At 43.9% G+C, this 14318-nt stretch overlaps 2 protein-coding genes across 6 annotated transcripts in view; both read left to right on the forward strand.

The window, feature by feature from the left end:
* The window catches only part of LOC137424905 (uncharacterized), a 59155-nt gene extending 54852 nt beyond the window's left edge, over positions 1 to 4303 (forward strand). For all 3 annotated transcript variants that reach the window (XM_078773088.1, XM_078773092.1, XM_078773096.1), the window contains one exon: positions 3141 to 4303. In XM_078773088.1, the coding sequence (XP_078629214.1) occupies positions 3141 to 3679 (539 nt within the window). In that variant the 3' untranslated portion in view covers positions 3680 to 4303. The remainder of the gene's footprint in view (positions 1 to 3140) is intronic.
* A 7818-nt stretch (positions 4304 to 12121) lies between these two features.
* Positions 12122 to 14318, forward strand: part of LOC137419187 (T-cell surface glycoprotein CD4-like) — a 19364-nt gene continuing 17167 nt past the window's right edge. For all 3 annotated transcript variants that reach the window (XM_078773103.1, XM_078773110.1, XM_078773116.1), the window contains exon 1: positions 12122 to 12295. In XM_078773103.1, coding sequence (XP_078629229.1) covers positions 12238 to 12295 — 58 coding nt within the window. In that variant the 5' untranslated portion in view covers positions 12122 to 12237. The remainder of the gene's footprint in view (positions 12296 to 14318) is intronic.

Here is a 14318-nt window from a genome sequence, read left to right on the forward strand (position 1 = left end):
AGTCCTTTATGGGCATTTCTGAGCTACTCACCACATACAAAGCTTTCATTCGCAGCTCAATTGGGTACTGCTCTCCCCTTTGGGCTGCTGCTCCTGACTCACACCTCACTCGGCTTCACGCGGTTGAAACCAAAGCATTCAGAATCATTGGTATCTCCCACGATGAAGCTGATTCTGAGGGCCTTTCTCTTTATCACCGCAGGCAGGTTGGTCGTCTTTGTCTTCTACCGACTCCTCTCCGGCCTTGCTCCCCCTGCTCTGCCTGTGCTCTGCCCCCCAAATATTCCTGCAGGATGCACAAGATCTGCCAGCAACCCTCTTCTGCTGAACTGCCAAAATCAACTCTCTGCTCACCTTCACTCTTTCATTCATCTTTTTTCCCGCCTTTGGAACAAGCTCCCACACTCTTCCATCCCTGTCCTCCCTCCAGGTCTTTAAAACAGCTGTGCACCACCATCTCTTATCTTCCCCCATCCAAAACCTTGATCGTTTATACCCTTGTTAAAACGCCACAAATCCGCCTCTCAATCCCCAACTTCTTTCCTGAAATTTCTAGTAGTGTTCATTTGCGTTATACCGTCTACCCCTCCCTCCTCCCCCAGCCCTCCCCCTTCCACAGATCTACCGACGTCACTGTTCTCTACTGTTGTTGTGATTGTGTGTTTCCCTCTCTCTCCCCCTTTTTGTCTCCCGCTCCCTTCATTGTATGTTTCATGTGTCTGTGCATGTTTTCATGTCCAATGTGTTAGCTCTTACACGAGCATCAATTCTGTATACAAAAAAAAAAAAAGGATGTAACAATTGAACATAGAAGGGTTTCAAAATGTATAGCTTCCCTGCAGATGCTGGAAGGAAAAAAAAAATAGGAAAATAAAGTTCGTTTGAGATGGAAACCGACTTCGGAGTCGTCTCTGTGCCAGGTACATTGTAGTCCAGTATGTGTACATTTATGTGTGGAGCTGTAATTTTATTGTAGTTGGCAGTTGGGTATAACTCATAAAAAAACATAAATCATCATGTGTCGATAACTTTTGACATATCAAGAGCATTCTGGCAAATTTGCTTGTAAGTAAAAATGTCACTTTTGTAACGCAAGTTTGGTACTTGCGAAATCGCAAATTCAAAAGTAAATTGGTTGTCTGGTCTGTTATTCTGTCTGTCTGTTTGTATGTCAATCGCCTACAGCTCAAATTTTTACTCTGATCTTTCCGAAACATAACCATCAGGTAGAGGTAGTGACAAGCTGGAGGCCGATTGTTTTTTTTCAAGTCAATGGCTCAAAAGGTCAAGGTCACATAAATCGTCAATTTTCATTTGTTTGACTTGATATCTATAACTGTACATACTGTAAATAAAACCGAAAAACATGTGGACGGTGAACCCTCGTCGAAGTGAAGCCTTGGTCTTTTAATTATCGACCCATGTGAGCATGTCTCTTAATTACATGCTGTTTGAACATGAGCTGGACTGTCAGTACATCGATGAATTATTATTACTTGTGTACACCCGTTCCCTATGGGAGTGGCAGGAAGGGTCATTCTTCTCTGGGGGTTTTAGATTACCGTAGATCTAGGATCGGTCCTCAAGAACATCGGAGGTATGGCTTAAGCATTCAAGCAAAGACGACATTCAAAACATTGATAAGGAAGGAATGGCTGGCTTTGCAAGCATTAGCTAACTGATTGGTAACTGAACAAATTCCGGATTTCCTCCCTTTCAGTTTAGTTTTAAACAGCATTAGCGTCTGTTTAAAAAGGTAATCAAATGTGTGTGGTTTATCATAGTTTTAGTTCTGGTAGAGGGTGCTTTCACGAAAACGGCACGATAAGCGCTTTATACACATTAACGTGGCATTTGTTCAAGGAGGAAACACCACTTGGGGAAATGGGGGGGGGGGGGTGGTATTGTTCGTATTAATATGGTTTTGTAATAACATTGATACGTTATCATTATCATGAGTGTTGTTATGACTTTTGTTTTATAAGCGGCCTTCAAAAAATGTCACGATATAGCTATCTTAACACAGATATACACCTCAACATGCAACCCCCTTGGCAGGGAAACCCCCCATGGAGGGTGGGGGACATTAAATCGCAACAACCTCCAATGTGTAATGCTTAGTACTCATGTCATCAAGTTTGGTTGAGATTAGATAAGTAACGATCAAATGTATCGCAGTCAAAATCAGTCAGATAGACAGACACCAAGTTGCTTATTTTAATATGATTGGGCCTTGACTACGTCTATTAATTATGTTTTAATTACAAAGAGAAAATCCCCACGTGGAAAAGAGAAAAGTCCCACGTGGAAAAGAGAAGCCCCACATAGCAAAGAGAAAAGCCAATCGTGGCAAAAGGAAAAGCCCCACGATTCAAACTGAAAAGTCTCACATGGCAAAGGGAAAAGTCCCACGTGGCAAAGGGAAAAGTCCTCACGTGTCAACGTGAAAAGTCCCATGTGGCAGAGAAAATGGTGCCCATGTCAACAATTTCACCCCGATAATAATAATCAAATGGGATATTTTTGTGATTTTATTATTGTCAAACCTCAGTAACTTTTCAAAATCATCAGGTTGAAACTTACACAGCTTATTTGTATGCATGTCATATATGTGTATAAAGTCTGCTCAAAATTAGTCAGAGGTCAAGGTCAATGGCATCCGAAATATGTAAAACACCTATTAGGCCACAATTAGAAAACGTATCAACCAGATTTGCAATGCACACCATTCAAACATGTAAAACACTGAATATGTGAAATTTTCAAAATTGTAAAATTGCTGTTTCCATGGCAACTATTTTTTATTTGGATTTCACAAGTATCAGGTACACGACATCTTGTTTGTCAATCGCATACACGTCACATTTTTACCCTGATCTTTATGAAACTTAACCACCTGGTCGAGGTAGTGAGAAGCTGAATGCTTGTTATTTTTGAGGTCAAAAGGTTAATGTCATAAATCATCAATTTTCATCCAATTCACTTTATATCTATATGTATGTGGTGTCCACGTTGAAATGAAACTGCTTTTGAAGCCTTATAACCTTTTATGTACAAGTTTGGAATGTTGGACAGTTGGACAGTTACCACATCATAAATATATACAGGTTTCTACGCTTAAAATTTATTTTGTGTTTCAGATTTCGTTATGATGACCCCACAAGAAAAGGAGAAATGTGTGTTATGGACGGCCGAATTGAAGTCACCTGCCCCAGTGAAACGACTATTCTGTACAACGTTTGACAACGAGCCACTGACCCAAAGAGACCTCTACGTGTGGATGAAGAAATTTGAGGAGACTGGCAGTGTTCTAAAACAACATGGTCGAGGAAAGCACAGAACATCAGAGGAGGATATTGAACGCATACGTGCTGCCTTCCACAAAAGCCCAATGAAGTCCATCCGTCGTGCCAGTAATGAACTGCAAATTCCACGTTCAACTGTGCATAAAATCGTGCGCACGCAGCTGCAGCTCTACCCACATAAGCTTCAAATGGTTCAGCAGCTAAGAGTGGATGATCATATCAAAAGGAGAAATTATGCGATGCACGGGGCTCCACAGTCTGGACAACAATCCTGGGTACCTGAACCGGGTCATTTTCTGCGACGAAGCAACATTTCACACATGGGCGCGTCAAACACAATTGCCGCATCTGGGGAGTGGAGAGTTCACATGTAATCCATGAGGTCAAAAGAGACAGTCCAAAAGTTAACGTTTGGTGCTGTCTTATGCGTAACAGGCTTGTCAGCCCATTTTTATTTGCAGAAAAATCTGTGACAGGCCATGTGTACTTAGACAGCTGTGTGTGGCACTTAAGGTAGAGGACTGCCAACCAAACTTCATATTCCAGCAGGATGGGGCTCCTCCACACTCGTCCCATGATGTCCGCTCCTTCTTTGATACCTGGGTGCAAGACCGCTGGCTGGGTAGAGATGGACCCATTTCCTAGCCACCAACATCACCTGACCTTACCCCGCTCAATTTCTTCTTTTTGTGGGGTTATGTGAAGAGCAAGGTATACCACACAGTTGCAGAACATTGTTCAGCTGAAAGAGCACATCACAGTGGCAGTGGCCTCCATAACCCCTGAGATATTAGAAAATGTGTAGAGGGAAAATGAGTACCGTTGTGACTTAGGCCATGCTACAAATGGTGCACATGTTGAATGTTTACTCTCACGTACCCTAATGTGCCCGAATGATATGTACCCATATACAAAGTGAAACTCAAGCATGCTGACGATGTGCTGTGTGAATATTCATGTGTTTGCATTATTCAATAATAAAATGACAAGGTCTCAAAGTTGTTTCATTTCAATGTGGACACCCTGTATATACTGTCCTGTGATTCCCCTCGGTGAAGACTGGGAAATCACGAATAGCCAAAGCGAGCGTTAATGGAGGCGTTCAATTCAACAGCGGATTTTATATCTTCACGCGGGAGGAAGAAAGAAAAAGAAGAAGCTGAAGAGATGATCTGGACGGCCTCCTTGATGTGTTCGCCCTGCGAAATTACAGTACATTCAGAAAGTATTCAGACCCCTTCACTTTTTTCACATTTTGTTTTGTTGCAGCCTTGTGCTGAAATCGTTTAAATTCATTTTTCCCTCATCAATCTACACTCAATACCCCATAATGACAAAGAAAAAAACAGAATTTTAGAAAGTTTTGCAAATGTATTAAAAATAAAAAACTGAAATATCACATTGACATAAGTATTCATACCCTTTTTTTTTTTTTTGGATACAGAGTCGAGGCTTGTGAAAGAGCTAACATTTATCAAACAAACAAGCAAACAAAGTATATAAAAAGGGGAGCGGTCGACAAGATGGGGAGAGAAGGGGAGGGAGGAAGCACACAAACACAACATTTGAGAGCAGGGACATCGGGAGATGTGTGGGAGGGAGAGGGCCTGGGGGGATGCAGGATAGGTATGAAACGCAAGGACACCAAAGACTTCCAGGAAAGAAGTCGGCACCTCAAAAAAGTGGATTTGCGGTGAAATTAGCGGGGGTAGAAAAGATCAAGGTTTTGGATTGGGGAAGATAAGAGATGATGGTGAACAGCTGTTTTAAAGACCTGGAGGGTGGAGTGGGATTGAAGAGAGTGAGGTAGTTTGTTCCAGAGGTGGGAGAAAAGAGGAGTGAAGGTGAGCAGAGAGTCTTGATTTTGGCAGTTTAACCATAAGAGGGTTGCAGGCAGATCTTGTGCGACCTGTAGGAATATTTGGGGGACAGAGCCCAGAGAGAGCTGGGGGAGCAAGGTCGGAGAGGAGTCGGTAGAAGACGGAAAGACCACCAACCTGCCTGCGGTTAGTAAGTGAAAGGCCGTCGGAGATAGCGTCATCGCGGGAGATTCCAATGATTCTGAACGCTTTGGTTTCAACAACGTGAAGACGAGCTAGGTGTGAGGCAAGAGCACCAGCCCAGAGGGGAGAGCAGTACTCCTTTGAGCTGCGGATGAAAGCCTTGTATGTGGTGAGGAGCTCAGGTGTGCCAAGGAAGGACTTCGAACGACAGAGGATGCCCAGTCGGCGACTGGCTTTGGAGGCCAGCTTAGAAATGTGGTTTTCCCAGGAAAGATCATGGCAGATAGTGAGACCCAAAAGCTTGAGTGACAGAACTTCTTGGAGAGGATTATTCAGAAAGTAGATGGGAGGGTTGTCCAGTCGATCTTTTCGGAGAGACATCGTAAGAGTGTGAGATTTGTCAGGATTGAAAGACATGTTCCACTTGTTTGCCCAGTCTGTGATTTTGTCCAGGTCTGCAGAGAGTGAGGAGGCTGCAGACTGCCGATCTGAGGGATGAGGAATGCAGCGGCAGAGAGTGGAGTCATCAGCAAAGAGAGAGAGCGGATTTTCAAGAGAGTCAGAGAGATCATTGATGAAGACCAGAAAAAGCACAGGGCCCAGAACACTGCCTTGGGGAACTCCAGCCTGAACAGGAAGAGGAGATTAGAGAAACCCATTCAGGGCCACACGTTGACTACGACTAGAGAGGAAGTCCGCCAGCCATGCGTGGAGATTTCCATGGATACCAAAGGAGGAGAGTTTTGTGAGCAGAGCGGGGTGCCAGACCGTATCGAAGGCACGTGATATGAAAATGGAGACAGCTCTAATTTCCTGTTTGGCATTGAGGACCTCCATCCATTATTGAGACAGCAGAAGCAGCATGTCCAGAGTAGAGTGACCTGGTCTGAAACCAAATTGATGATCAGAGATCAAGCCATTGGAGAAGAGGAAAGATTTCATATCCAAAGCAATGATGGATTCCATGACTTTGCTGATAATTGGGAGAAGGCTGATTGGTCTGTAGTTGCTAGGATCTGTTTTTGCACCTTTTTTGTGCAAAGCGGTGATGTTGGCTGATTTCCAAGCAGATGGCAGTTGACCTTGAGCAAAAGAGAGGGTGAAGAGAACAGGGAGAGGGAGTGAAAGAGCGGAAGAACAGGATTTTAGGACCCGTGGGCTGATGCCGTCAGGTCCAGTTGCAGAATCAGAGTCGAGAGTTGACAGAAACTTTTCCACCTTGTCAGGAGGAAAGGACACGGAGTCCAGGAGCAGCTAGGTACGACTGGGTATGGTGGGTACAGAGAGGGATGGGTTTGGGACACAAGATTTAGAGGCAAACACAGAGTTGAGGCATTCAGCTTTTTCATGTGCGGAGTCAGCTGTGTAGCCATTTGAGGTAAGGGAGGGGATGGAGGGGGAACAAACACCAGAAACAGATTTGACCAGACGCCACCAGGATTTGGAAGAGGGAGACAGATAAGAGAGTTCGGTCTTGAGAACGAAGAGATATTGTTTCCTGGCTCTCCTGAGGGTGGACACACACTTGTTTCGGGCTTTGTGAAAGGAAATGAGATTTCCTTCCATTGGATTTGCTTTCCAGGAGACGAAGGCAAGTTGTTTCTGGGCAACAGCCTCACCACAAGATTCCATGTACCATGGACGGGAGGAAGGGTATGACAACTGAAGATGAGATGGGATAAATCTGTGCATGAGAGAGAGCAATTTACTTTGGAAGAATTCCAGGGATGAGTTGATGTCAGAGGTGGTAGAGATGGGAGACCAGTCCAGATGATTGATGGCTGCTTGAAGACAGTGACAGTTGGCCTGAGTGAAATGCCAGACTCATCGACGCTAAGCAGGCTCCCTGAGAATGGTCAGAGAGATGTCCACTTTAACAAGCACATGATCAGATGAGCCGATTGAAGCAGAAGAAGAGCAGCAGACATTTTCAGGGAAGTTAGTCATAACCAAGTCCAGAAGAGAAGATGCTCCATTGACTGAGATCCGGGTCAGGAAATTGACAGATTGTGTCGGTCCCAGTGAGTCGCAGAAGTCCTTTGCTGAGGAGCCATGCCTGGTGAGAGAGAAGACCCACACCCAGCCACCTGGCATGGTGACAATTGAAATCACCACATGTGAGGAAGAGAGAGATGGGATGGTCCATATTATAGAAGTTGGTCCATATTATCAGACAGCGAGATGTAGATGGAGTCATCACTGTTTGGTGGACGGTACAACACACATATGAACAAGAGGTGAGAGCGAAGGGGAAGCCGTAGCCAGAGGTATTCCTGGGGGTGAGGTGGAGAGAGTGCAGTGCAGGGCGAGTGAGGAAGAGAGTTTTTGATAAAGATAGCAACCCCACCTCCAGGACGAGGCTCAGTTCTATCATACCAGAGGAGGGAGTAACCCGGGAGAGATACTAAGGAATCAGAGACATCATGAAGGAGGAAAGTTTCTGTTAAGCAGATCACGTGTGGTTTGTCAGAAGCAACCTGTATGGAGAGATCAGTTAAGTTTGAACGAAGGCCCCGGATGTTTGAGGTCCATACCGTTAATGAAGAGGAATGGGGAGCATCGTATACAGAACAGGGAGGAGGAGGGGTAGGGTGAGATGTGGAAGAGATGGAAGAGGTAGGGAGAGCTGTTGAAGGTGTGTCAGAGATTTCAGAATAGCTTGGAGAAAGGGAAGGATGGGGTGGACAAAAGGTTTGATGGTGATTGGGTGAGGCACAATGAGGTATTATTTGAGGTGAGGGAAGAGCGAGGCAGAAGGTTGGGGGAGATGGAGGTGAGAGTTGGAAGGGGGAAGAAGCGGGGAGGACGCTTTGAGGAGGGGGAGTGAGAGGGGGAAAATTGAGAAGAAATGAGGGTGGGGAGATTTGAAGGGGAGGAGCGAGGGGGGAGTTTAAGAGGGAAGGGACAAGGGGAGGGGTTTGAAAGGGATGGGATATGGGGAAGATTTGGAGGGGAGGGGTGTGGGGGGAGTTTCGGAGGGAAGGGGCAAGGGGGGAGATTTGAAAAGGATGGGTGATGGAGAGGATTTGGAGGGGAGGGGCAAGGGGGAAGATTTGAAAGGGATGGGTGATGGGGAAGATTTGGAGGGGAGGGGTGATGGGGAAGATTTGGAGGGGAGGGGTTATGGGGAAGATTTGGAGGGGAGGGGTGAGATTGGATTTTAGAAAGTGTACGATTAATGGGAAACGAACATTTATTGCAAAATGAGTTTCTTGTGACCTTCGAGTCAAAAATACGTTTAAGGACGCTGGAGGGAGGATGGAGTGCAGGAGATTTAGGGAATGTAGAAAAGAGGCACTGTAAGAGATGGAAATTTTTTTGGGGATGAATAGATTTGGTGAGCAAGTCGATAGCAACATTTTAAAGAAGAAGAAGAAAAAGGTGTTATAATATACGACGGAATACAGAACTTGAGGGGAAAGTGTAAACATTTTAAAGTTTAACAGTGAAAACTATCTGGGGAAATGGGGGAGAAACACGTGGTCGAAGAACGAACGAACGAATAAGAATGAATGAGAACAACGAATAAGAACAGAGAAGGAAAATGTTTTTTTTGTTTTTTTGTTTTTTTTTTAGTTGAGATTTTAAACAAGGAAGTCGGCTATTGGGTGAAAAGACTGGGAAAAACAGAGAACGAAAGTTATTGGAGCACAAACGACGGACCGCTGAGAGAAAAACAAATCCTCAAGTTTGGACACTGTACAAGGCCTCAAAAGACACGACACGATTTAACACGATTTTCTATACAGGTATGAAAGATTTGCACCGAAAATCTTCCTCGGGACACACTATACGTACACACACCATAAAATAAATACAGTTATAACGAAAATACAAATGGGAACAATTACTTAACTTCGATTTCGATGGAGAGCATGGACAGCTGCGAATAAACGAAACCTCGCCGGCAAGACCGGAAGCGTAAGTCAAAATGCTATGACATTTTGCTATGACACTTGAAATTTAGCTCAGGTGCCTCCCATTTCTCTTGATCATCTTTGAGATGTTTCTACAGCTTGAATGGAGTCCCCCTGTGGTTAATTCAATTGATTGGACATGATTTGGAAAGGCACACACCTGTCTATATAAGGTTTCACAGCTGACAATGCATATCAGAGCAAAAACCAAGCCATGAGGTCGAAGGAACTGCCTGCAGAGCTCAGAGACAGGATTGTGTCGAGGCACAGATCTGGGGAAGCCTACAAAAACATTTCTGCTGCATTGAAGGTTCCCAAGAGCACAGTGGCCTCCATAATTCTTAAATGGAAGAAGTTTGGAACAAGCAGGACTCTTCTGAGAGCTGGCCGACCCACCAAACTGAGCAATCAGGGGGAAAGGGCCTTTGTAAGAGAGGTGACCAAGAACCCGATGGTCACTCTGGCTGAGCTCCAGAGATACTGTGTGGAGATGGGAGAAACTTCCAGAAGGACAACCATCACTGCAACACTCCACCGATCTGGGCTTTATAGCAGAGTGGCCAGACGGAAGCCAAACAGTTAAATCTTGGTTTCATCAGACCACAGAATCTTGTTTGAAATAAAAATCGATTTTTCTCTGCGTCAGCAGCAAGGGATGCTGCGTCATCTCTGCCTACAGTGAGTCGCACCTCCTTCCACCCCCACCTCTTGATTGTCTGTGGTGATTTCAATTGTCACCATGCAAATTGGTAGTGTGTTGATAACTCTCTCACCAGTTGCAGCACTTCAGGAAAGGACTTCTGTGACTCCATGGGACTGACTCAAGATGTGACATTTACCACCCAGATTTCTGTCAATGGCAAATCCTCCCTTCTGGATTTGGTTATGACCAACACCTCCCCGGCAATATCTCTTGCTTTTGCTCTGCTCCAATTCGTTTATTTGGCCATGTGTTTGCGAAGGTCATCATGTCTCGAGAACAACCTCGACACCGGCGAGTCTGGCAGTTCACTCAGGCAAACAGGCAAGGACGGAAACCAGAGATTGTACTTCGGGGCTGGTCTCCTACATTTACCACCACTGCTATTAACTCAGCCTGGGAATACTTTTACAGAAACCTGCTCTCCCTTATGCACAGATTAATCCCGTCTTGTCTTCCGTTATCATTACCATCTTCCCCCCTTCCCTCCCTCCCACCCCCCCCCCCCCCCCCCCCTTGGTACACTGAACCTTATGGTGAGGCAGTTGCTTGAAACAGCTTGCATTCTCCTCCGAGAAGGCAAACATGACTGCAGACAACCGAGGATCATTCCATAAAACCCATAATAAGTGGGTCCATTCTCAGGAAAGTCAGAACACAAAATCTTGTGTTCCCAATCCCGTGCCCTCTGTACTCACCCTACCTAATCACAACAAACTGCTCCTGAGCTCTGTCTCTTTTGCACCTGAAAATGTGGATAACTTTCTGACAACCCTCAACTGATTCTGCAATTGGAGTGAACTGAAACTAAAAACTTGCTCTGCTGCTTTTGCCCTTCCTCTCTCTGCCCTTTTCATCCTATCATTTACCCGAGGTCATTATTCCATCTGCCTGGAAACCAACCAACATCAGTGCATTGCAAAATGTGCAACAACCGATCCCCTCAACTACAGACCTTTTAGTTTACTTCCAATCATCAGCAAGGTCATGGAATCCATCATCACAGTTGATATAAAATCCTTCCTTTTCTCCAACGGCCTCATCTTAGATCACAAATTGGGATTCAGTCAATGTCACTCTACCTTGAACATACTGCTTCTATTCTCCCCATAATGGATGGACGCACCAAGGCAGCGTTCTCGGCCCCATCCTATTCCTAATCTTCATCACTGATCTGTCTGACTCCCTTGAAATACTCCATCACTTTGCTGATTACTCCACTCTCTGCCGAGACATCCCCCATCCTGCAGGTAGACAGGCAGCAGCTTCTCCCTCTCTTCGGACCTTGACAAAATCACAAACTGATCAAACACTTGGAATATATCTTTTCATTCCGGGAAATCCCACACACTTGCTGTTTCTCTCTGAAAGAACATAAGGTTTTGTTCTGGCACGTGATTCAAACCGGGTTTTGGTGGAATATGTAAATTATCTGGCACCTGCCCCACAGCTTATGATACGGAGCTCACTATGACAACTACTACTAGTACTACTACTACTACTACTACTACTACTACTACTACTACTACTACTACTACGATGAAAAAGGGGAAAAACCTCCATAACCGTTGCCACCGCATTGTCACAATCAACCCGCTATGCAAAGACAAAGGACTACTCTGGACTTGTGATATGGAAATAACTACCCGAGGGACCTGCATGGTGGTTCCAATTACATTTGGGGCTGGTTCTTAGAACCACAACGATATAAACCCATGTAAAAGTTCAATTGTTGTCTGAGTGTGTGAAGCGCAAAGACAAAAACACGACAAGAGAACAAAACAAGTATATTAGTTATGCCTTTGGTTCAGGGCCATTCGTTAATGAAAGATAACCAGCCGTCTTGTCGAAACTGTCACTCCTTCATCCTCTCAACAACTTTTTTAATCCTTTTATTGTTCTGATTTTTAGACCAATGAAAGACCGGTCCTGCATTAGATGCCACATGAGGCAACAGAATGCCATTATCTTTTCATTCGCATGAAGATGTTTGTCCCAACAAATTGAGACAAAACTATTCTGGAGATACTTAAATACAAAAGTAACTGAAAAGAGCATTTAATAAATCATGATTTTCAGTCTGTCCTTGTACACAAAGCTCTTATCTTGTCGATCATGTTTGTACATTTCTCAAAATAGGGAAGTGTAATCATCCAGCTGTGTCCTGTGTTAAAATCTCATATCTTTACAATCATTTCCGGTGGAACATTTTCCAGGATCAGTAAAAGCTCGAAGTCCAATAAATACTTTCAGAAGGTTAAAGACGATCGATTATTGATCAGAAACTCTGGTGGTTTTAACAAATTCTCATCATGGCAAACTCCAACATTCCTCAAGGTCTCCTCCTGACATTCTTCATTCTGCTTCCGTGTGAGTACATTTCCTTATTGCAGATAAAATACAAAATCTCCTTCATCGAGTCTGAATATAAAAGTAGAATTTCATTTCATTTCATCCACATTATCAGACAAATTCATGTTCTTATAAATTCAGAAGTATCAGTTCCGATCGGTATGTTCCATCTCGCTATTTACTTGTCATTGTTCTTCAACACACTCAATGCTTTTGATGGGCCATTCTGCATTGTTCTTCAAGAAGAACTTGAAACACCCGAACAAGGACCAGCCGAACCTGGATTATAATCACTGAGAATCTTTTTGCAGTTTCTTAAAGTATGTGAATGAAAACGATTATCATCCTCACTTCGAGGTTCATCCTTGCTTGTTTTCGTTCTCATCAGACACTTGTTATTTTGCTCTTGTACATCTTGACTTCCTTTCAAAGTTCCAATTTATTGGGTTGCTCAGGTTTTCTGGCTTGAAATTGCAGGAAGGTTTTTAGCTTAAAAACGACCTCCGATGTCTCCTTCATTCCCTCTCACTCAAAATGATACAAAATAAGGAGGGAAATAAGGAAGAGATGAAGTTAGCTGACATATTCACTCTGATGCTCCTGCAAGTCTAACCTGGTTCCTCCAGAATACTCAAGCAACATCAGGGGATTGATAGACAATGGATAAGAGCCACTATCTCTTGGGCTTCATGGAGTTAAGATCGGCCATTATTTGTCTTGTGATGATCAAACACACACACACATACACACTCACACGGACAAATCCACGGAAAATGTGACACCAATGACAACGTTTAAAATTGTCATCACAGTCTCATGTGGATCAATGGGGCACAAGTTGATCTTTTCAGGATTGGAACTTTCCTGACATAAAGTGAAACATTTTGGTTTTCAGAATAACTGCCAAATTATGCATATATTGTAATATTGTAAACAACAGCATTGGCGGTCTACTTGCTTCCTGCATTTCTGCAAGCCCACATATCTGAATGATTAACTTGTATATGGTTTAGTATCTTTGTATGACAGGTTATCAAACAAATAACAAAAATCAGATGATTTCATTTATTGATTAAACAAACCGTTGATGAAATGTTATGTACATTGATGTGGGGGTAACATCAGTTATCAGAACCACCGCACCTTGAAAGTCCCATGACAGCCATGACGTTATATGTGATGGTGGTTGATAGGTTTAATCGATGGTGAAACCCCTCCCAAACCAGTCTGGATTTAGAGTGAATGGAGATTTTTTTATATATACAATTATCTGAATAGAACGTGTAACGTCAGTTACCGTAGCATCAGTTAACTGAATGTGCAACGTCAGTTACCAAGGATAACTTACCTCTAATTCAAAAAGTGGTCTTCATGTTCCCAGTTTTGACACTCTCGTCCTTTTCCATCACACGAGGGATGTAATCACTTCCTAGGGGTCAACCGAGGGTCAATTTCAACATGTGCTTTTGTCTTCGCAAGGACATATACATCAAGTCATAATTTATGAATCCTTTCTTTCTGGAAGTCAAGGATTTTCACTCTGAAGGAAAGCGCAAGTCACTCGCATGATCTGTTCCGCCCATTTCATCATTATCATTTCGCTCATTAGAATTACACCTGTGCACAGCAGGATGAAATCCAGAGTGCCCATTCACAACGGAGGCAAGTGGGTATACCTACATGAGTCGTCTGGCATTGTGGATCCTGCAGTTCAGGTGTCATCGTGTCCGACAACTTGGCACACACCAATTACAAACCTCAGATTGCCAAGATTCTTGAGGCTCCACCTGCTGCAGTGAGTTGAGTATCTATTTGGTCCCATGGTCCGTCTTCCCAGTTCACAAACCATTTCATGGCTGCAGCATTGGTCGCTCTTCAGGTAGATCATGGCAAGAAGCTTGACTGGAATTTATTCGCGACCAGCCATGAAAAGGGTGTGGTTGATGGAATCAGGGGAAGAGTCAAGAGATTTGTGGGGAACAAGGTCACGGCTCGCAAGAATAATGTCACGAATTCTCATGGCTTCACAAAAGCTTCGGAG

Source organism: Myxine glutinosa, chromosome 1 (genome assembly GCF_964187855.1).
Source record: "Myxine glutinosa chromosome 1, kmMyxGlut1.1, whole genome shotgun sequence".
NCBI lineage: Eukaryota > Metazoa > Chordata > Myxini > Myxiniformes > Myxinidae > Myxine > Myxine glutinosa.